Source organism: Sus scrofa, chromosome 4 (genome assembly GCF_000003025.6).
Source record: "Sus scrofa isolate TJ Tabasco breed Duroc chromosome 4, Sscrofa11.1, whole genome shotgun sequence".
Classification (NCBI taxonomy): domain Eukaryota; kingdom Metazoa; phylum Chordata; class Mammalia; order Artiodactyla; family Suidae; genus Sus; species Sus scrofa.
In genome coordinates, this window is record NC_010446.5 from 87,718,953 (window position 1) to 87,743,544 (window position 24,592).

The 24,592-nt window shown below is 39.6% G+C and overlaps 1 protein-coding gene across 5 annotated transcripts; it reads right to left on the reverse strand.

Annotated features, from left to right (window-relative positions):
- On the reverse strand, positions 1,795-24,085 carry HSD17B7 (hydroxysteroid (17-beta) dehydrogenase 7). 5 transcript variants are annotated; one of them, XM_005655375.3, is made up of 9 exons: positions 23,929-24,071; positions 21,620-21,751; positions 18,648-18,740; positions 17,423-17,537; positions 13,906-14,100; positions 10,028-10,132; positions 9,246-9,302; positions 4,994-5,092; positions 1,795-2,113 (listed from the first exon to the last, which is right to left on the reverse strand). In XM_005655375.3, exons 1-9 carry the CDS (start codon positions 23,961-23,963, stop codon positions 2,012-2,014), a joined length of 933 nt encoding a protein of 310 aa, XP_005655432.1. In that variant the 5' UTR covers positions 23,964-24,071; the 3' UTR covers positions 1,795-2,011.

Here is a 24,592-nt window from a genome sequence, read left to right on the forward strand (position 1 = left end):
ATAGATGAATGGATAAAGAAGTGGTAGTATATATAATAGAATATTATTCAGCCATAAAAAAGAATGGGATAATGTCATTTTCAGTAACATGGATGGGCCTAGAGATGATCATACTAAGTGAAATGTCAGAGAAAGACAAACATCATATGATATCACTTATATGTGGAATCTTAAAAAAAATACAAATGAACCTATTCATAAAACAAACTCTCAGACATAGAAAACAGGCTCATGGTTATCAAATGGGAAGTTGAGGGAGGGATAAAAAGAATTTCGGATTAAGAGATAAAATACAACTATATATATATAAATAGACAAACCAGAAGGACCTGCTGTAAATAACAGAGAACTGGATTCATTATCTTGTCATAATCTATAATGGAAAAGAATCTGAAAAAGAATATATATATATATATATACACACACACAGCTGAATCACTTTGTTATATACCCAAAAATTGTAAACCAACTACACTTCAAAAAAAATGGGGGAGTTCCCGTCGTGGTGCAGTGGTTAACGAATCCGACTAGGAACCATGAGGTTGAGGGTTCGATCCCTGCCCTTGCTCAGTGGGTCAAGGTTCCGGCGTTGCCGTGAGCTGTGGTGTAGGTCGCAGACGTGGCTCGGATCCTGCATTGCTGTGGCTCTGGCGTAGGCTGGCAGCTGCAGCTCCGATTCGACCCCTAGCCCGGGAACCTCCATATGCCACAGGAGTGGCCCAAGAAATGGCAAAAAGACAAAAAAAAAAAAAAAAAAAAAATGGGAAAGAGAGCCAACTGTCAGTCAGATGAGACATGATCACTCCGGCTTATTAATCTCTAATAAAAACTTTATAGTCATCCTCAAAAAATGTTCTCTTTCATTCACATATATTATTGCATTTAATGCTCACTTCATATCCACGAACAGAAGAAGCATAAAGATAATTACTCCACTTCACAGATGAGGAGCTTGAGATCCACAATAAAGTGCTTCTTCCAAATTAACAGTGAGTGAGCAGAAGAGCAAAAATGAGCTCTGCTTTCAGCTCTCCAACTTCACCCTTCTTTCTGCAAGAGAGTAGAGAGTGTTTAGCCCTCATTTTGCATATACAGAATGCTTATTTTAAAATATCTTTAGGAACAAAAACCCATACTTTAAAATGTACAGAAAATATACTTACATATAATTTTTCACTTTTATTAACTCATTCAGAGTATTTTTTATATTCCAGATGCTGTGTTGGTTCTATTTAGTGTAAAAACTTCTAAGCATTTTAGCATTTTGTCTCCATATCATGTAAACTAAATCTTAACCGCTTTCAACCCTACTGATACCAAGAGACAGCCTACTAGTAATTATTCATTTGGAAAACTTTATCAAAATAATTTGAGTAAATCATTTTTGCTGCAAGATTACACCCATTAAAATATGGTCATGAAAACAAGTTGGTCACTAATAAACAAATTTGCAAATGGTGTTAAAAGTCAGGCCCAATAAAAGATACTTTTAAAATAAGAAAAAGATAATTCAACATATATGCTTTTGTTAGCATGACCAGTTAATTACACAGCCATCTGTGTTAGGATTGTTAAAAGCAGCATGTGGAGGAAGAAGTAAGGTACAAAACCTTGAAAAGCTGCTCATGAGGGAACAAGGCTAAGACTGTCACTCGGAGAGTGAGCACTACTTCCTCCTGCTGGGGCAGGTGAAAATGAGAACCAGTGTGTGCCTGTGTGATGATTAGTCAAGTCTACACCTCATCCCACGAAGTGGAGTCTGGGCTCCTGGTGGCAGAGCAAATAAACAGATACTTGATTGGGTGACTCAATTTTAATGTGACACCATTCTTAAGAATAACTGACATTTTATCAATCTTTTCCTCAGGCACAGCCCGAGAGGTGATTCTGAAATGAAGGAAGAGACTATCAGAGTTCATAATTTACCACAAATGCGTATCATCCCCCTCAGTAGAAACCGACATGCTCCAGAATCCACAGATGGTATGAAAGGTTTCAGAGAGCCTCATCATCAGCTCTGGTTATCAGTTTTTTTAATGGTAACCCTGACATGCTTTTCCAGTTCCAGTAAGTTTTGGTAACATTTTTCAGCAGTGTCTTCATCTAGGTCCATCTGGAAAAGAAGCAAAGATAGTGATAACCAGAAAGAAAAAGTGAAATAGTATTTGAATAAGAGGAAGCCACTGAACATATGTAAGAGAACCAAAAAAGGGAGGCTAATTGGAAAGGGCTGTGGCTGAAGCCACACAAGGTGTTAGGAATCCTGATGACACATTAACTCAGTCCAAACTCCACCCCTCACCAAGCCTACTGAGGTTTCCCTTAAATAGCACAACAAAGACCTGAGCTTTGCTGTCTCCCCTAACTCCTTTGTACCCAATAACCGAAGACATTAAACACCTGTGATAGAAGAAAGGACAAAACGGGAAAATCAAGAGGTTTTAAAAAAAATTTCTAGGCGTTTCCATTGTGGCTCAGTGATAACAAACCTGACTAGTATCCATGAGGATGTGGGTTTGATCCCTGGCCTTGCTCAGTGAATTAAGGATCCGGAGTTGCTGTGAGCCGTGGTGTAGGTTGCAGGCTCTGCTCGGATCCCACACTGCTGTGGCTATGGCATAGGCTGGCAGCTGCAGCTCTGATTAAACCCCTGGCATGGGAACTTCCATGTGCCATGAGTGCAGCCCTAAAAAACAGGAAAAAAAAAATCTAACCGCTGCCTACCTCCTAATTTGATTTCAGCTGGGCTCAATTCCCTTCTCATATCCAGCCTCCACTGATGCTAGAGGTACCTACCATGTGGCTATGTTCTGGCCAATGAGATGTAAGTGGAAGTGTTGTGCAGTACTACCCAGGACTATCTTTCCATCTCCCTTTTTCCATACCACTGCCCTGAGACATAAGAATGAGGGCCACACCTTGGGGACAACAGAGTGGTGGTGGAAGGAACCTGGGTACATGACAATTTGCAGAGCTGCCAGGATAACACAAGGCTTCCTCTCTCCAATATGCTTTACATGCAAGAAATCTAAGCTCTTTTTTTTTTTTTTCTTTGTCCTTTTAGGGCTGCACCTGAAGCATATGAAGGTTCCCAGGCTAGGGGTCCAATCAGAGCTGTAGCCACCAGTGTACGCCACAGCCACAGCAATGCAGGATCCGAGCCTCATCTGTGACCTATACCACAGCTCAGGGCAATGCTGGATCCTTAACCCACTGAGCAGGCCAGGGCCAGCAACCTCGTGGTTCCTAGTCAGATTCGTTTCCGCTGTGCCACGACGGGAACTTCTAAGCTTCTATCTTATTTAATCTACTCTTATTTTACATTCATCTATTTTGTACAAAATCTAATTTTAACTGATACACTATTTGTAAAGGCAAATGTTTAGCTCCCATAAAATAAAGTGTTGTCTCTTTTCAGGCCAATACAGAGCTTAAACTATACAACAAGAGCTTAAACCCCACAAAGCGAAAAGGCTAAAAACTAAGCTTTATAACATTTTGGAAATATCATTTATATTCAATCATGTTAGAGTTTTTTCCATTTCATAACTGGAAGAGGTATTATAGATCTCTTTAGTTCAACCCAGCCTTTTTAACAGAGCAAAAAGCTGACTCTCAAAATTAATCAAAGGTCAAAACACTTTCAGTAACGCATTTCCAGGAAATGCTAATAAAATACTTTGATGTATAAAATTAAACATTTTCTCCTCTTGGGAAACAAATCACTCCCTCAAGATCAATACTTAGCAAATTTAAATAAACTCAGCCTAAAAGTAAGCTTATTATTTTACAAGAGAGTTCCCAAAGTGTGTTCTTTGGGATGTTATTACGCGTTACATAAAATTTGAAGGGGAAAAAAAAAAAAAGGTCATACAGTTAAGAACAACTTAAGAAACACCAGGATTAAACATGTCAGGAATATTGCTTAATTGCATCAACTGCTCAAAGCCTTTACTGGGCTAAAGTGCATTGTGCACATCTCTGAAAGAAGGGAATATAATATGAAGCATTTCTCAAACTCATTTGGCTGACAAACTGCTTTTTGTAAATCTTCTCAAGGAACTAGTATCCCACAGAACATATTTTGGAAAACACTGTAGGTTCATCAGTTCATTTTTAGTAAACATATACTATAGGAAGCAGAGGGCATGTTTCCCCTTAGACCTCAAACTACTGACATACAGATAAGATCACTGCCAATTACGACTATAACTTACTTGCTCCAATCTAATTTTGTTATGCCAATGCTTCCTCACAATATACTAGGCAGTAAAAAAAAAAAAAAATGGGAGGCTAAAATACACTTTATTCATAATAATACAACAAAAGCAATTCTTACAGGGTCGAAATAAATTTTCTCATTTCCTAATATATAACTGTTTAATTTCATTTAAGAAGATTACGCAGAGTCTAAAAAATGAAGCACTCATTTTTTTCCTCAAACTCCATCACCTGCCTCTTCTAATAACTGTCACAAGAGGAACTGAATACTCAAAGGAAAGCTAACTTCTCTCAGAGAGAAGCTTAAATTTCATCCAACTTGTGACACATTTCTTGAGTACCTTCCATGTGCAAGGCAACGTGCTACGAAAGGGGGTGTGATCCCCCTCCTCATAGAGCTTATCCTGGGACAAGGGGCCCACCCCTGGATGAATACTACACAAAACTTGCACAAAAGGTCAAAGATGCCTAGCATGGAAGCACCTGACCTGAGGTAAAAGGTCACAGAAGGCTGAGAGAAAAGCTGAGATCTTAAGGATAAACGATAGAAATGAATCAGCAGAAACAAGAAGGGTAAGAGCAGCTTAGGAGGAGAGAAGGTGTGCCAAGGCTCAGAGTCAGAAGGGAGCAGACAGAAATGAAAACAGGCCAGTGTGATGCTAGCAAGCAAAGAGGGGAGAGAAGCTGGGCAGCTGGTGGGGCTGCTCAGGAACCCAGGGACCAGTCCATCAGCCCAACAGCAAGCTCAAAGGAAAACAAAGGAAGCATTCACCTTTTTGGACGTTACGTAATTGCTGCCAAAACCAGTGGTGGCACTCAGATATTTCACCAGAGGATTGAGAGACTCAGGCTTTTGGTGGAAAAGCCAGACCTGGAAAGGAAGAGGGTGTCAATGATTCTTCTTTTCTGCTGAAGGTGAGTGAGGCAGGAAGGGGTTTACAATTAGCACTTTACACAGCCCCAAAGAAATTCTAAAAATCCTCCTAAATAGCATCAGCAACCTGCAATGCCTTCACAAACCACTACTATAATTTGAAGGAAGTAGGACAGCCTGCTTACTAATGTTAAAATTTTATTTTAAAAAATATGGCAAATGATACCACAGGATAGAAATTTATTTTAAAAATTAAATTTGAAAATTTTATTTTAAAAAAATGATGGTAAGTGATGCCATAGGACAGACATTTCAGTGGGTTGTTTAAATAGGATATATTGTTTATTTTACCACAATAAAACTTGTAGAACTCAAAAAAGAAAAAGTGGTAAAGGTAAGTGATGGAAATACTCATCAGCTTGATAGTGGTAAAGGTTTCACTGGTGTCTAGGTATGCCAAAACTTAATCATACATTTTATTTTTTTTTTTTTTACTTTTTTGTCTTTTTTAATGATACCTCTTAAATATGTAATATGTCTACTATAACTCAACAAAACTTAAAAAAACAAGCAAAAAGTGATATAAAGAAAACACAGCCAAAGAGAATATAATAGATCTGAAACATGGTTAAAAATAAATAAGTCCAGGAGTTCCCGTCGTGGCGCAGTGGTTAACGAATCCGACTAGGAACCATGAGGTTGTGGGTTCGGTCCCCGCCCTTGCTCAGTGGGTTAAGGGTCCGGCGTTGCCATGAGCTGTGGTGTAGGTCTCAGACGCGGCTCGGATCCCTCGTTGCTGTGGGTCTGGCGTAGGCTGGTGGCTACAGCTCTGATTCGACCCCTAGCCTGGGAACCTCCATATGCCGTGGGAGCGGCCCAAGAAATAGCAAAAAGACAAAAAAATAAATAAGTCCAAAAGCCCTCATATTTTAGCTGTCTCTTAGTTTCCAAATTAAAATTCATGGCATGTGAACCGGAGCTTATTTGGAGTGGGTACTCAATTCATGCCAGCAAAGTGCAGGTCACTGACGTAATACTGCATTTTATTAATAAATGAATATGCATATATACAACAATCAAAGATGTAAAAAAATCTTCCTCCTCTCCCAATTTTCCAGCCACCCAGTTCTCCTCTCTAGAAGCAAGAACTCTTGCTAGTAGCTTGTATATTCTTTCAAAGAAAATCTATTTTCTTAAAAAATATGTATCTACCATAGATAGAAAACCCTAAAGACACTACATAAAAATTACTTGATATGATCAATGAATCCAGCAAAGTAGCAGGATACAAGATTAACATTCAGAAATTGGTTACATTTCTATACACTAACAATGAAATATTAGAAAAGGAATACAAAAAACAATACCTTTTAAAATCACACCAAAAGAACAAAAAAAAAAAAAAAAAAAAAACCCTAGGAATAAACCTGACCAAGGAGGTAGAAGACATATGCTGAGAACTAAAAAACATTAATAAAGGAAATTAAAGAGGATTTATGTGTACATGTATAACTGAATCACTTTGCTGTACAGGAAAAAATATCATGACATTGTAAATCGACTAATCTTCAACAAAACTTTAAAAAATGAAAACAAAATAAGATTCAAAGAAATAGAAAGATATCCCATGCTCCTGGATTAGAACAATTAATATTGTTAAAATGGCCATATTACCCAAAGTGATCTGCAGACTTAATGTGATTCCTATCAAATTACCCATGACATTTTTCACAGAACTAGAACAAATAATCCTACACTTTCTATGGAACCATAAAAGACCCAGAATTGCCAAGCAATCCTGAGGGAAAAAAACAAGCATAACTCTCCCAGACTTCAGACAATATTACAAAGCTACAATAATCAAAACAATGTGGTACTTGTACCAAAGCAGACATACAGACCAATAGAACAGAATAGAGAACCCAGAAATAAACCCATATACCTACAGTCAATTAATCTTCGACAAAGGAGGCAACAATATAAAATGTGAAAAAGTCTCTTCAGCAAGTGGTGCTGGGAAAATTGAACAGCTGCATGTAAATCAATGGAACTATAACACATCCCCACACCATGCACAAAAATAAACTCAAAATGGCTTAAAAACTTAAACATAAGACATGACACCATCAAATTCCTAGAAGAGAATATAGGCAAAACATTCTCTGACATTAATCATACAAGTGTCTTCTTAGGGCAGTTTACCAAGGCAAAAGAAATAAAAGCAAAAATAAACAAATGGAGGTAGTTCCCACTGTGGTTCAGTGGTAATAAACCCAACTAGTACCCATGAGAATGCAGGTTTGATCCCTGGCCTCGCTCAGTGGGTTAGTTATTCATTGTGTTTGTGGCTGTAGCCAGCAGCTGCAGCTCCAATTCAACCTCTATCTAGCCTGAGAACTTCCATATTCCAAACATGTGGCCCTAAAAAGCCAAAAAAAAAAAAAAAAAAAGGACCCTAACCCTAATCAAACTTACAAGTTTTTGCACAGCAAAGGAAACCATTAAAAAAAAAAGGCAACCTAAAGAATGAGAGAAAATAGTTGCAAATGATGTAACCAACAAGTGCTTAAACCTCTAAAATACACAAACAACTCATACAACTTAACAACAAAAAGCCCAACTGAAAAAGGTACAGAATACCTAAAAAGACATTTCTCCAAAGAAGACATACGGATGGCCAGTAGGCACAGGAAAAGATGCTCAACATCACTAATTATTAGAGAAATGCAAATCAAAACTACAATGAGGTACCACCTCACACCAGTCCAAATGGCCATCATTAATAAGTCAACAAATAACAAATGCTGGAGAGGACATGGAGAAAAGGGAACCCTCCTATACTGGTGGTGGGAATGTAAATTGCTATAACCACTATAGAAAACAGTATGGAGTTTCCTCAGAAAGCTAAAAATAGAACTACCCTATGATCCAGCAATCCCATTCCTGGGCATATATCTAGGCAAAACTATAATTCAAAAGGATACATGTACCCCTATGTTCATAGCAGCTCTATTCACAATAGCCACTTTAAAGTTTCTAAGAGAGTAGATTTTAATGTTCTTAAACATTCTGACCACAAAAATTACATGAAGTGATGGAGATGTTAACTAATCCTACAGTGGTAATCATTTTTCAATACGAAGTATCAATCATTTCAACACATTGTATGTCACAGTGTTATAGGTCAATTACATCTCAATAAAGCAAGAAAAAATAACAGACAACAAATAAATAAAAGTACTTGCTTCTATTATCAATTTGTGTCCCTACAATAAACACATTTCTGCAATGTTTACCAAAACGAGAGTGCCAAACCAATTCCCTTAATGATTTCCTTAGTTAATTTCAATTCAGCTATAGTTTAAGACTCTGCTAAGTAAGAACACTACAGTGCTGGGCTCTCAAGTTTTCCAGATGCATAGCAAAAATCCTGAAGGAGCTAAGTGGAATGAGGGGAGACTCACAAAGAACTGACTTTAATACAACGGAATTTCAACCAGATGGGGTAAAGCACAGAGGTCAAATAAGTTTAATCTTGTATGATGATTCTGATCCATTAGTAGAGGAAGCCTTGGGGACCTTGAGTTGAATAATATTCAGAGATGTCATTTGTGTAGAACAGAAAAGAGTATTATGATCCGTTAGTAATCTGACACTGATGAGGAAACACATGTAATCTATTTGCCATGTGTGATTTAAGGAAACATACTCATTTTCTAATAAAGTGACAACTTGATTCTCTAATATTAACGGGGGAAAGAACACCTTCATATAAGGCAGTGGAGCTGGACTCTGCTGCCTCGACTCTGGACCCACAAAACATACCTCCTCCACGGGAAATCTCACACTGACTACCCAGCCAGCATCTCATTTTGCCTGCCCCTCCAGTATCCTACTGCCCAGTTCTTCTCGGGCTGCAGGCATATCTTGCTTCCACCTAAGTGCTGTCCTCACAACCATGAAAAATACTAAACTTTCAAAGTTCACTCCTAATGCTCAGCACTCAGCCTTATGGGCTACCTTCATCCAAAACAGGACCTTGATTATTCAGAGCTCGTTCTCCTATCTTCTCTGTTAAGATTGTTTCTAAACCAGTGAACAGTTTACATCTGTGAAGTAAAGGCAAGATACCGAAATTCTAGTAACATACCAGTGCTTCTGTTCCATTGTACGGTGTCAAAGTGAAAGCATTTGCAAAAAAGCGCAACTGAGAAAAAGAAAACAATAGTCATTTTGTGGTGGTTTAGAGTCAAGTCATGAAAGCATTATTCACTTATACGTTAAAAAAGAAACCTGCATTTCTTATCATAGTACTTTTTACGTTTTGAAAAATAAATATCACTTAATCTCTATCGCTCCAAATCAACCACTTTTAACATGAAAGCACATTTCCTTCTCTTCTTTTTTCTATGCCTGCCATAATGTAGGGATATTTCTTCCTGAGCTCTACAAGGGAGGGGTATTTCCTAAAAGCGATTTCTAGTATGTGCCAGAGGAACACAGGTCCTGCAAGATGCTCAAAATATAAAATAAACAAGCAAAAACATGATTCTATGATACAATGTACAATCATAGCCTTCTTGGGAACTTTCATGCATGTGACCACACTAACAGCTCAGAGAAATCCCATTTAATATTGCTTAACACTGCTTTCCCCAAATTATGCAATCATAGAACTCTTGGGATCTATGGTGCATAATCAAAGAAACATTGCCTTAAAGAAAAGTGGACACTCAGACGGTGGTGCAGTGGGAATATCAGATGGTAGGAGCAAAGGTTACATATTAGGTAAATTTAAAGCCCTTGAGTGAAATGGTATTGTGCCATCTTCAGGTTCTATTTCTTAAATCATTTCCCAATCCTTAAACAGACCTTTTTGGTTCCAACTTAAACAGACAAAGTAAACTAAGAAAAGACGTGGGTGCCACTTACCAGCCATATCATTGGCATGATCAGCATCCACATAAAAGGAGATAAAATTCCATATGTCAAGTTGGTCAACATGGTCCCTGGACACACCACACTGGAATATAAACCCTGGGAGCAGAGAGAGGGGTAGCAATCAATTTTAATTCAATACACATTGACCAAATCCACTTACATGCTAGTTAATAAAGGAGATACACAAATAAGCCAGGAATCTACGGCATCAAGGATTTAGGCTTTAAGTTGTCCTTGAAGCTGGTTATACCATTTCAGTTTAAGAATCATGAGAACTCATTATAAGAGGCATACAGGATGCACAAGTCTAAGAAAATGTCTCTATTCTCATGACACTTACAATAAAAAGAACAGCCAAGCTTGAAACCAGTTACCTGACTTTTCCATGTTATTGACTTAATTGAAGCTCAGTCAACCAATCAAAACAAGCAGTTGAGATTTTTAAAATAATAATAAAAAAGACATACACAGTACAATCTTTGCCTGAAAGAAGAGTGTGATCTAGTCAATACAGTAAAACCTCATGTGTGTTTGTTTCCCTACAGGAACGTAAGGCCCATCACTCTAGCTTGAGGTGGGAGCTCCTGGCATCAGAGAGAAACAAAGGGCTATGTGGTTCCACAAAGACCTCCTCCAACTGAAGATCTCTAGGGCCCTTAACCTAGGATTCCTCATTTTAGAGAGATCTGTTCTCTGAAGAGAGGCCCAGTTAACACAGAGCACACAGCAGTTAGAAAGGGACCTGGGTAGTCTTTAGCAATCCTTGGCGCCACTGGGATTTGTTTTACTAGTTTATTTGGTTTAAATTTTTACTACAGTTTACCTTAGTTTGATATGGACCATTTTAATTCACATTTTTATCACCTTTAATCTTATTTTTTCCTTTAAACAAAAGATAGAAAGTGCCAAAAATAATGGGGAGTTCCCATTGTGGCTCAGTGGGTTATGAACCCAAGTATCCATGAGGATGCGGGTTTGATCCCTGGCCTCGCTCAGTGGGTTAAGGATCCGGTGTTACTGTGAGCTGTGGTGTAGGTTGCAGAGGTGGCTCAGAGTGGCTGTGGTGTAGGCTGGCAGCTGCAGCTCTGATTCAACCCCTAGCCTGCAAACTTCCATTGTCCCCAGGTGCAGCCCTAAAAAACAAACAAAAAAAAAGAAAGTGCCAGTGTGACAGAGACAGTTCAGTGGACCGAAAGCACCCTGAGCATCAGAGGCGGGCAGTGGGCAGCTCTCCTTCCTTTTTCCAGTGCTGCGGGGGCCTGGCGGTACCTTGCATGGATAATCCAGCCCCCAAGAGTCCCCTTGATTTACCAACAGCCCTCTGAAAAATGTCAGGAGCCTCAGATACCGAAAACTACCCCCGAGAATGTTTTGCCCCAAAGATAGCTAAGGAAAATTTCTAATTCTGGGAAGCAGCCAGGAAGAGATAGGGCCTATTCAGCTCTAAATGAAAACATCTGTGAAGTAAAATCCAGGGCTTCCAATATGTATGGCTTTCTGACATTAAGCAACAACAACAACCAAACACAAACAAGGAGGCCGTCTTATCCAAGACTACAGTCCCTGCACATGTTTAATCCTAGGGGTTGAGTGTGATGACCCTGAATATTCCCACAAGACTATGGCTGGGAGGGGTCATTCATGGCTGGCTAGAGTCTGTCAGGCAGCCTGTGTGGACCGGAAACATTTCCAGTAATACAAGGCCTCAAAGGGATGGAGTTCTTTCTTAGCTACTTGGCTCTTCTTTTTTTCAAGGAGAAAAAAAAAAAACAAGGGGCTGTGAACCAACCACACAGATGTTAGGAGGCAGCAGCATTAGCTAAGTCTCCCTTTTTTATAAAAGGTAAAATTCCCAAAACTCTCTTGACAATCAAGATGAGGAAAATTCTCAGAGCTTTTTATGAAAAGAGAAGCTAATCCACTCTGGCCTTCCCCTTAAAAGGCAGCTTCCAGAGGGCAAGCAGTTTGACACATTTTTAAACATCTCAAGAAACCTCAGAAGGAGGCTCACAATGGGACCAACACACTGGGTTCAAATAACAACAGTAATAATAACAGCCAACACACACACGCGCACACATTTGCAGATCACATGGCCACAGGCCCATAGACATCTACACCCACACATACCTGCCACATATACAATCACATTCACACACATGCACGCCCACAAAACCCACACATATGCATGTGGATATGCGCACTCATGCACCTATATATGAACATAAGCACACACACCCCCACCTACTCACACCCACAAGTGTGCAGACACTTGCACACACATGCATATTTTGCGCATGAAGCACCACTGGGACTGCTTCACACCAATCCTGTCATTCAATCCTCCCAACAAATCTATGAGGCAAGCACTCTTATTATCCTTGTTTTTCAGATGAGAAAAATGAAGTGCAAGGAGATGAAATACTTTGTCCAAGATTACAAAGCTGGTGATAGAGCCAGGATTCAAATGCAGTTCTAGAGAATATGCTCTTAGCTTCTACTTTTACACCATCCTCTTCACTAAGAGGCTTAATTTCAAGAGCCAGATCTCCGAAGCAAGAATTCCATCAGGTAAAAGTCTCCGTTTCAGAATAAATCAGGTCTAGACCACATAAGGCTTAGATTTTTGTATCTAATGCATGATCAAAGAAGTTCCCTTAAGGACAGAGAGCTTCTTCACTGTCTTTTTTTATTTTTTCTTCCTCCTCATTTCTAGGCCTGGGGCAGTACCCAAAACATGGTAAGTCTTTTATAAATATTAGTGGAATTAAATGTCTCCCCAGTCCCACATTCAAACAGCACAGTCAAAGCAAACAAAGGGAAATACCCATGGGAAAGACTAGAATTTGCAGTTAAGATTTTAGACCTGGGCAAGAGAGACATACAAAGAAGCAGTGAGTTCCAGAACACAGAGGCCACAAGGAGCCAGCATGACTGACAAGGGCTGCTCTCTAAACCCAGGGTCCTCACAGAGACCAGGATCCACTATCCAGGAGTTCCCACCATGGCTCAGTGGAAGCAAATATGACTAGCATCCATGAGGACACAGGTTCAATCCCTGGCCCCCTCTCAGTGGGTTAAAGATCTGGTGTTGCCATGAGCTGTAGTGTACGTCAGGTGCAGCTCAGATCTGGTGTTGCCGTGGCTGCAGCATAGGCCAGCAGATGTAGCTCCAATTTGATCCCTAGCCTGAGAACCTCCATATGCCGCAGGTGCGGCCCTGAAAAAAAAAAAAAAAAAGTTACTATCCAGAAGGCTAGTAGTTAGAAATAACTACTGACTGTCCTATAACATCTGATACACTAAACACTGGGTGGCAGCATGGCTTAGGAAAAAGTCCAAGCTATAAAGTCATACAGCTTTGGGCTCAACTCCAAGCTCTACCATTTACTAGCTGTGTCGCTTCTGGGTAAAGGACTTAATGGCTCCAAACTTTAGTGTCCTTGTATGAAAATTAAAATACTCAGACCTAACTCGCTGTGATGGGAAAGGTATTAAATGAGGTACTCAGATGAAAAAGTACAGCACCTAAAATATAGCAAGTGCTTTCTAGTAGCTATTGATATTATTAATAGTGTCATTCTGTTGTATAAATTATAGTTCCTGAAGAGCTACAGAATAGTGAATGAAGCCCCCTGCAAAACACCTAAAAGGTCAAGAGACAATTATCTCTTCCCTAAAACTTTCCTAGACACAACTATCAATCTTAGTCATGTCCTGTCTTGTCCTCATAGCAATCCTGCTCCAGAAACAGTACTTCATATTCTAAACTACAATAGTTAACAGAATGCCAGCCATGTTACTAGGGAATCCACTGCAGTTCAGATATCACTGCCCTGCCATTTCCATATCACTGAGACAGGCCTCACCCGCTGGTTAAATTTCCGGTTCAAAGCCACACTCAGAAGGTCTATAGCATATTTGGAAGAGCTGTAGGGCTCCTGGCCTTTGCTGTGCTGGATGTCCTCAAGGCTGAAATTAGATTTCCTTGCATTGCGGGATGATGTCCAAATGAGCTGAGATGGACTGTCACTGTGGCACAGAAGAGATTCCAGTTCCCGAATCTGAATGAGGGAAGAAAAAAAAGGACCAAAAAGTGTACTAAAATATATTTGGGGAGGGGGACAGGATAACATTTTTTTTTAAGCATTTCTTTCCTTCTTTTTTTTTTTTTTGGCTGTGCCAAACTTTGGCATGCAGAAGTTTCCAGGCCAGTGACTGAACCCAAGCTATAGCAGTAACAACACCAAATCCTTAACTCCTAAGCCACCCAGGAGCTCCCGGGATAACAATTTTGAAACCACTATAAATGTAAACTAGAACTGAACAGGTGGGTCACTGTTGGAATGGGGCATTACAGGAAAGCAAGGGAAGGAGACTAGACTGATCCCTGTGGTAAGGGACTTGAGTTAGAGGTATCAGCTTGAACCCATGTTTTGCTTAATAGAAATACAGATGGTTAAATATAAAATATTTATAGATTATTTATAGATAAATGGGTTAGTATGCACATAGATATGTCCTTGCTCTGTTAGCTGAGAAGATATAAAAGCAAATGTAATCTGAACATCAATAAGCACTCAGATCTTGTTTTCTTATGCCATTCTCCAATAGAAGGAATCAGATTTCCTTAGCGAAATGGCTGATTCTAGGACTAGGACAAGAAATATACAAGATAAGCCTGAAACATCCTGTGGTGACAGAAAGGACATGCTCACAACAAAAACAGAAAGCCATAATGATGATGGTATGTCAAAGATACAGAAGTTCCAACCAAAAGAGCTCCCAATGGCCCAAACCTGAGCAGGAAAATAAAGAAGTACCTATAATTCAAAGTAGAAAATACACATCCATGAGTCCACATGGATATAACAAATGATTCTTTTCAGCTTTTACTGAGGTATAATTAACTGATAAAAGAAGTAAATAGAGGAAAATAGACAAATCTCCCTTGCACAAAAATTCCAAATAATTTATATACCTACTCCACCCTTAAGGAGGTCAAGTACAGCCACTTACATGTGTGCCACACATAAGTAACTCTCTTCCAAAAAGTACAGAATGTAAAGGGAGAAAGAAAGCAAGTAACTTTACAATGGAAAAACTTGATAAGTACTACATCAAGTCAGGATCAAGGTAACATCAATACTAAGTCATATTAACAGTATGTGCTCTTGATAGGAGGGTGATAAGAATGGCACTTTATCTCCACAAAACATTTTTCTTAAGCCTATCTCCACTAAACACTTTTCTCAAGCCTAACCATGAGAAAACAGACAGATCCCAACTGAGCAGCTGTCTATACAATACTTGAGCAATAATCCCAAGGCTGTCAAGATCATCAAAAGCAAGGAAAGTGTGAGAAACTATCACAATCAAGAAGAGCCTAAAGAGATGTGACTACTAAACACAATGTGGTATCCTAGATGGGATGCTAGAACTAAAAAAGGACATTACACAAAACAGACGAAATCTGAGTCAAGTATGGACTTTCGTTAACAGTAACGTATCAATATTGGTCTACCAATTGTGACAAATGTACCACACCAATGTAAGATGTTAATAATAGAGGAAACTGGCATAATGTATGCAGAAACTCTCTTTGCAATAATTCCATAAATCTAAAACTATCTTAAAACTAAGGAAAACTTTCAGATGGGCAATGAACATTTACGTCAAATGCAGTCAAGAGAACTCATAAACACAAGATTAAATCATGCTCAACCAGCCACCTGGTTCCATGGCTGTACTACTGCACAGGGCCTTGAGTATTACAGAGATTGTCTCTGGTCTTTTAACAGCTCTAAAAGCTTGGTCACTTTATACATAACCAAACAGGAGAAAGATCCATTACATAATACATTTACACCTGTGCCTAGAATCCAAGTTGTGTTCCCTAAAAAGTGGTAAGATTCTGAAAACTAATCTGGGGAGAGCAGAAGGTATCATAAACCTTCCTATTATTTTACTTGATAATTTGATCCCCAAACCCCTGCTGATATGCCTGCCTATATAAGGATACACAAGAATAAGTCACATCACCAGGACGCCTGTTATAATTGTGCCCATGACCACAACTCTCCTCTGCTTTTCCCCCAAGCCAGATTACCCAAATACTAGATTTTCTTAACAACTTGATTTTATAAATACTAGATTCATCAAAAAATTAACAGACTATTAATACCAACAATTAACTTATCCTCTATCATTGCCAATTAATTTAATAATTCAAAGAGGGTAAAGAAAAAGGAGAGGATTATAAAAAGATAAAGGAAATGTTAGATAATGGATCTCTGTAGAGTTATAAAACATGATCAGCTCTCAAGCCCATCCTGACTACATTTTAAAAAAATTAACTTTTGTCACAAAGGTAATATCTCATTTTTTTAAAGCCCTAAAAGATATAGAATGAAACATGAATCCCCCACTCATTCCTGATATCCCTGGCACCTGGTTCATCAAAGGCAACCACTGTTCCAAACTTCATTGGTATCATTCTAGAAATAGTATATACATGTATACACAGTGTGTAAAGATACATATTTTTTTCTGTTTGTTTATACAAATGAGATCACACCATACAAATTACAACCTGCTGTTTTGTCTCAATAATAAAATACTGGAGGCTGCCCCATGTAATTGCAAAATAGTTATCTTATTTCTTCTAGTGGTTTTATAATATTCCAAAGTTGGCATCTATCTTCAATTACTGTATATACAAGCTAGTCCACAGGAGGTCCAATTTTGAGGGAAATTAGGCTTAATATGAAAAAAAGCAATTGTGAATATAAAAGTTCTGTGCAGCCAAACCCAGCATCAGGAGTTCTTCCCACACCAAGGAGTTACAAATAAACAACTGGCAACAGACCCAGGCATTACTCAAGTCTAGATGGTAAAGCTGTCCTGCAAGATTAATCCTGAGGCAAAAGCACAGAACAGCATAGATACATCCCTTGCTTAACTTTATATGTGTCTGGGATTGTAACACACAAGTCCGGATGCCTAAGAAATCACAAATCAAAACAGTAAAAGATTAACTGTGTGGTACTGTTTACTAATGGCTCACCTATTATTCCCCCATCCTATCTGATACCAAGCCCAGTTTCAAAGACCATTTAGAACAACACTGGTGCAGTTCCGTACATTGTTTCTGATGGCATTTGAGTGTTCATTTCTTACTTTCTCTCTGCTCTCTAAAGCTGATGTCAAAAGAAAAAAAAAAAAAAATACATCAATAGACTGCTTTAGGGAAGCAATGGTTTCAACAGGTAGAGTGATCACCCTACTTAAACTCAAGATTGAACATTAGCCATAAACTAATGAGCTTAACAAGTGTTTAGGATCATAGCACTAAGTGTTGGCTTATTAAGCCCAAAGCCTTTTTACCAGGATAAAGTGGCCAAAGATATTGGTTTCAAACACCTCCTGGAGCCCATCAGCAGTGATCTTGTCATTCTGGGTCAACAGTCCTTCAGCTGTGGAGAACACATGAATCGCTTTTCTGAAACAGCAGAAGACAATTGCATCACTTTTTAAAGCTTCTTTAAGGGAAGATACTAAAGAGACACCCTTTCCTGCCCTCTCCCTCCCCAACACTATATTTTCCTTAATTCTAGAATAACAGGAACAAAAATTCCTATTTCTCAGCATGGTTTAATGCGAGTACTAAATCAAATGCAAAAATGCTTTCTTACCCCCAATTCACAGAAGTCCTTCCATACTAAGCTCATACTACCTAAAGGAAACTGAGTCTCTCAAAAACCTTGTGCAAAAACTGTCTCCACCTCTTTCCTAATCAGGTTACAGGTAAACTTCTCTGGGGCATTAACAGCTATGCCAAAAAGAAAAAGTCATCCCCTGCACAAACTGGTGTTTAACTGATGAACAAAATATTTATTTTTGTTTAAACAAAAAATTATTTTTATAATAATTTTTATTACTGTTTTATCACTGGGAATTCTTGAAGCATTGAATATACTAATACAGTGGTTTGCTCTGAGATCAATGTAGTAGGTCAAGACCAGTGTGGGATTTTGTGTGTAGGAGTGTGTGTTGAATGGCAAAGTAAAACAAAAGAGCAGTGCAATAAGTAGCATGGGATAAGTGTGAGAATATCTATTTAGGAATAAATATGCTGGGCCACAAAATAAAATCTATTTCTTACTGTAGGATGTGGGTAAACATTTTTAGAAGCCGCTGTACTAACATGTATTGAGAATCTTCCAGAAAGGTCTTTAGTTCTATACATTTCCCCAGCCTATGGTCAGACCACCTGCCATACAGCTGGGAAATGCTTTTAAAGTCACCTTCCTGGGTCTCACTGACGTCTCTGCCTAGTTCTGAAATGATTTCTCTAATAGCCACATTCAGGCAGACCTTTTAAACAGTCAAGCATTTGGAATGTTCTGGGGACCTAGAACACCATAAGAATCATGACTTGCAACATTCTGCACAAAGATGAAAACTTTTCTTTTGTGACAGGGCTGCACATGTCCTTTTTGCCCTCATTCTTCTCAATGCCTTCTCATCCCCTCAACTGAACCTACTGAGGGCAAAACTGGGCAGAAAAAGAAACACCTTCCTCCCAGTTCATCTAGAAGATGGAAATTACCTTGAAAACAGGCTACAGAAAAGTGCTTTTATATTTAGCTGTGGATTAGGCATGATCCCAGCATTCAGATATACATAGTCTAATCTCTGAAACCTGTGAACAAAACCAAGAAAAGAGTGTTATCTCTAGAGCAACTAGAATAAAGGAGGCCAAGGAAGGACAGAAAGTATTTTCTAAACCTAAAAGCATAGAAAGCTAAAGCCTCAGTGTCACTTTCTCAACAGTTTTTCTTTAGCAATGGTAAATATTTGAGTATTCCTTTTTTTATTGTGGCTTCAAACAGAATTTGGAGAGCTGCCATGGACTTTGAAGTCAAACCTTCTCTAATCAATGCTCCTTCCAGTTTAGTTCTCCTAATAAAGCAATGTGGCAACTTTCTATTAAACCCACCCTCCCGGTCTTAGAAAGTTTTTTGCTTTTTCTTTTAATTCACTTCTTCCCTCACTATTTACCCAATCTGATCCATCCAAGCTGAAACCTGAACGCCAAGGTATCTACTTAAGCATTAGATTCATGTGGAAACTTTTCCTTGCTCATGGCCAGGTGCTCTGAGTCATTAAATGATGAAGGCTTACAAGAATACAATGAGATTACTGAAGCTGAATGGGGATAAGGCACTTGCAATAGCCTTCCTCTAGAATGACCTATTACGGAGAGATTGTGAGATGCTGACTGGAGAAAGCTTTTTCACCAACATAAGCCTTAATCTAATTGTATTCTTTTTAAATTGGTTTCAAGACAAGTAAAACCTGCTCTCATAATACTTATAGACAACATGAACATTCAAAACATCTCCTAAAATTCTATGCAGCACATTATCTCTGTGTCCTCTGTATAGCCCAGGACAATACAGGCCATAGCTACTAAAGTTGGCATCTTAGAATCATATCTGCTCACCAATACAGATCACATATGTTTCTTGATCATCCTGTAAGTGATCAACAGCCACATGACCCTAATTATAAATGCTTACATTGATACCATCAGGTTATCCATGTAAGTGCCACAAAATCAGCGCAGGTCCATCTACTGCTGGTTATACCATTACCAAATCTGCAAACTTTCATCTAAGTATATTAACAAAGTTTGCTGGGAATAGAGAAGAAATATTTAACCAAGAGTGGAAATTGCAAATTTCCAAATTGAGGTCTGCTTGCAGTAAAGTGGCATACTTACTACTCCTGCAGCAAACATTAATGATTGACACAATTACTCTATTCTGGATAAAAGAGAACCACTATTATTAGTTTCCATCTGCACATAGCTAATAGAGTATCATAGGTGGAAAGACCAGGTGTTAGGAATGATGCTGCTTTAGCCAACTGGAAGGGATCCTTCTCAAGCTCTCTCCAGCTCTAACTCCAGGTCAATAATCAAAGATATCTATATGGGCCATTAAGTGTAGGAGATCCTTCATACAAGCAAGAGGTCTATCTGGACACTGTCCCATATTCCCAACTTTGTGACTGTCACCATCACCATCATTTCCTAAATTTGGATAATATCACTCATCTCACAGAAAGCTGTTTTGGGGATTTAAATAAACACATCATACCTGTACTTAAATGCTACACACAGCTGGCACAACTCACTTATTGTCTTAATGTTCCCTCTCATCCCACAGCCTTGCTGTCTTAAATTTTGGCGAAATTACTAAATAGCTTACCAAATACTAAATTACTAAAACTATGACCACTAAATATCTTGAACCTTTGAAGGCAATTGAGAACAGTCAATACTATGAATGTTACAACTTAAAATCTCAAAAGTCAAGTGTATTGAAATAGGCTACTACTAACAGAGGATGAAGGTTCTTTTCTGTAAATAAGCAAATGTAGCTTAATTGATACAAAACAGATGAGAGAGGCAACTGGTTGAGGTTTTGGGAGAGAAAGACTGCAAACATGACTTGAAATTCATGACTTCTGACTTGAGGGTTTTTAACTTAGTAGGGGTAGTAACTATACAGTTTCACAGACTTGGAGACACATTATGGAAAAGTAAATGTGGAACCTAGAATATCTCAGTTTTTAGGAAGGTAATGTGGCAGAAAATTCTAGGAGCTCAGCAGCAGAGGAGGGAGAAACCATATTTACAAAGGGCTAAAGCTGCTAAGAGAACTGGGGTGAAGAAAACTGGTTTCATTTTGTAACTTGTACATCTTAAAAGCGTAATGTAAATGGCTATCAATAGTCAAATAAAATGCAAACTATTATTCTCAGCCAACGCTTTTACCAAGAAAGCCTTCCTTATTTACAGTGAACTTCATTTCATTGTCTAAAAAAATAAAGCAGCTCTTGCTCCCTCGGGGCCTCAATTAGAAAAATTTACTTAATAATTCATTAATTCAATTAAATTATTAATTATTTCAGATATTGCTAGGGCTCAGCATGGACTAACACAGGGGTTTTATTTTTTTGATCATTCAATTCCTCTTAGAATTAAAAAAAGAAAGCATGCCATCCCTCTCTCCAAAAAAATGCATTATGCACCTCTATGCAATTTATTGTACACTTTCTGGGAAGTTATACATCTAAAGCCTCTATTCTCTCATACACTAAATATTTATCAAATGCTTATTATATGCCAATTACCGTCTGGGAATGGACAAATTTTTATTAGTCTGGGGAAGTTTCTTCACTTACTGGTATCTGCCCTACCTTCTTAATGAAGTTCTCATGTGAGAGAAAGGTGCAAAAAGTGCATTCAAACATCAAAGGAATTACACCAACATATGCCTTCACAATTGACCACAGGTCAAAGTGTACTCACAAATTAATCTTAATGGACTGGTCAAAATTATGATTGAGAATGAAAATGTGGTACCGAGATATAACGGGTCACTCTATACAGATTTTCTCAGTGTAACTTCTTACAACTCACCTATTTCTTTTTAGATTTTCCTGTCCTTATTCCATGAGCAGTTGTGTTGCCCAATCATGTGAGAGAAAATTTGACAGCAAGAGGCATACCTTTCCTTGAGCTCTTTGGAGGCCCGGAACACCGATGACAAGCTGCTGACATCCACTTGCACAGTGGTGACCTCGGCGTCAGGGTGGGAGGCAAGCAGAGAAGCACGGACAGCCTCCGCTTTACTCAAATTCCTGCAGGCCAAGCACAGGTGAAGTCCATCGTCTTCCTTCAGCAACCGCCTGCAGAGGGCTAGGCCAACGCCACTGAGAGGACAATTCAATTACAGAATATGCATTAATTGAGATGGTGCCAAATAGAGGCATTTCTCTCTGGCTCAAAAGGCAGATTTTGTCAACCTGGGCTCCCATCAGGAGCCCAGGGTAGACAGAAAGGACTCAAAAATAATGTAAAGAAGGGAGGAACCCCCCCCCCACCTCTAATACTCACTTGCTCAGGACAATGTCCAGTATGTGTTTTTCTCATTCCACAAAAGCTCGACAATGCAAATAGCTGGACTGCAAATGAGAGCTATCCTTTTAGCATTTCTTTTAAGACAGAGTTTATTTCACCAGTGGTTTTCATTTTACAATGATTATGACACTCATAAAAGTGATTCAGTACATTACCAGCAAATAGTGAAAAGAGCATCTTATTATAAGTTTCCTGTGTGCATGTTTTACTTTGCTGTCTAGGTTCCTCAAGGACAAGGGCCCTACTATCTGTTGGTAGCATTGCCACTATCAGGAGCACTAGGAATTCCTGATAAGGAATGGATGAATCTTTCAGAAAGAGGTATATGTAACATGGCAGGGGGTACAAGTCCCTCTCAATTACTATGACTGAATAACCAACAGGAAGAGAAAGAATTCTACATGATTAAGTAGAACAGAAAAAGAGGAAATAGAAGATAGGTACCGGGAAGGAGAAGCAGGGATGAGCACTTGTGTCAAAAACAAATTACCCACTTCAGAAAGAGCATTGTGAAACCACACAGTAGATGGGGATAGCAGTCAGACCAGGCTGGCTTATGGCAATGGAAACCTGAGTAAATGAGTTTTCTTCCAAAACGTAAGCTGATCCAGGCAAAGGGCCTAGCACCATCAGCAATCAGTTGGCCCTCCAAACAGAGGATCAAATATATTTTTATTCACTCTCATTTAAGAACAGGCCTTTACTATAAGTGTATATTTACACATAATATATACAAATGAAGCAAACACACAAAATCAATTCTGACTTATTTGAGCAACTTCAACATAGGAAGCACCATACCAGGTGTTAAGATCACTCAAGAGAGAAGACACACTAAAATTCTGTACATCACAGACACCTACCAGGTTTGGCTTAGTTAACATGGAAGTGGCTAGATAAGTAAAAATAAACTAATTTTATGTATTTACTTTTTTTTTTTTTTTTTTTATGGCCACACCTGTGGCATATGGAAGTTCCCAGGCTAAGGGTTGAATGGGAGATGCAGCTGCAGGCCTATGCCACAGCCAGGGCAACAGTGGATCTGAGCCACATCTTCTGTCCAAGCCTCAGCAGGATCCTTAACCCACTGACCAGAACTGAACCCACATCCTCATGGACATTGTGTTGGGTTTGTAACCAGCTCAGACATAATTTCGAACTAATTTTAAATACCATTTAACATAGCTTCAGTCTTAATTCCCTCAAAACTCCAAAAGCAACAACAACGAATGTGGTTTGGTTAGTTTCATCCTCCACACACTTTTTCACTGAAATGCAAATGACCAACCTTGGAGTAATCACTCACTGGCAGTAATGGTTACTTGCACTTCTTCCATGCCTTAACAGGAAAAAGTTCCTTTTCTCTGAGTTCCTGGAGAAATATACTACATTTTTAGATCTGCACATGGAATGTGATTTTCTCCCCCCACTGTTCTAATGTTCATGGACCTTGAAATTTATCTAGGGTCGGAAGTCCTGCACAGATAAAACACCTGGAGTGATACAGCCACCTGGTCACAGGCAAAATGCCCAGGCACTGATGGTAAAAAGTGATGGGAAAGTCGGAAGGGGGCGAGGTCTGCGTGGGAAGCGCCGTTTTCCTGGATATGAACAGGATCATCACAGAAACACGCATGTCTTAGTGGCGTTCTATTTTCTTTCTGCTGTCATATTTAATGCAAAGCACCAGATACTGAGCACTTCAAGAGGCCGGAACGCCTGGTATCCCATGCAGTGGAGGACCCAGGAGAGAATGGGACAGGGTCTCAGTCAGAGTCCCCACAGAGGCAAGGTAAGAGAAGGGAGCTCCCGGGACGGTCAGGGGCGAGTCATCGCGGCGCGATACTTCCTGTTCCCTCAGACCCCCGCCCAGCCGACAGGCAACCAAAGACCTTACCTGCTAGCCCCGGTGATCAGTACCACCTTCCGCATCGTCTCACACACCAATGCAGCGCAAGCCAAGCAGGCATCCGGCAAAGCTTCTCGGAAGCCCTTTTGACCCACGCCCCGCCCAGGCCACGCCCCCAGCCCTTCAATCAGGGACTGACGAGGCCCCACCTCCCTTTTGCGTCATCGACTCCGCTGGGCCCTTTCTCAGTCGCAGCCAGCCTTTGGCTCCCGGCTCCTGGGCGGGGATGGAGTGAGATAGGCCGAGGGGTGGAGCCTCGTGTCGCACAAGGCCCGAGCCAATCCGGGCTCTCCCCGCCCCTCTTGGGCGGAGGTGTCCCGCCCATGACCTTACACGCGCCGGAGGCCTTTGGCGTTTGCGTGGTTGGGAATTGCGTCCAGTCGGGGGCATAGGAGCGCTGGTACCAGGAGCGCATAGGGACCATACCCTGTCCCCTAGGATTGGCACTTCACCGCAGGAACTCAGGATATTTGCACCAGAGCTCCTTATTTTATTTTATTATTTTATTCATGCATGAATTACCAATTTCCAAAACTTGGAATATGATGTGGAATCAGAGACTCTCGGATTCCATAGGAGATAGTGGGTCGTATACTGTAGTCTCCTATTTAATGTGCCTCCTACTCTTTGTGCTGAAGGACCCTCTTCGTTT

What these genes read in the sequence shown, in the direction of transcription:
- HSD17B7 (XM_005655375.3), bottom strand. Translation starts at nt 23,963, where the DNA reads ATGCGGAAGGTGGTACTGATCACCGGGGCTAGCAG. An exon ending in TCTTTGGCCACTTTATCCTG is followed by an intron (nt 14,101 to 17,422) that starts GTAAAAAGGCTT and finishes TCCCTCATTCAG; the next exon opens with ATTCGGGAACTGGAATCTCT. An exon ending in ACAATGGAACAGAAGCACTG is followed by an intron (nt 5,093 to 9,245) that starts GTATGTTACTAG and finishes CTTCCTTTCCAG; the next exon opens with GTCTGGCTTTTCCACCAAAA.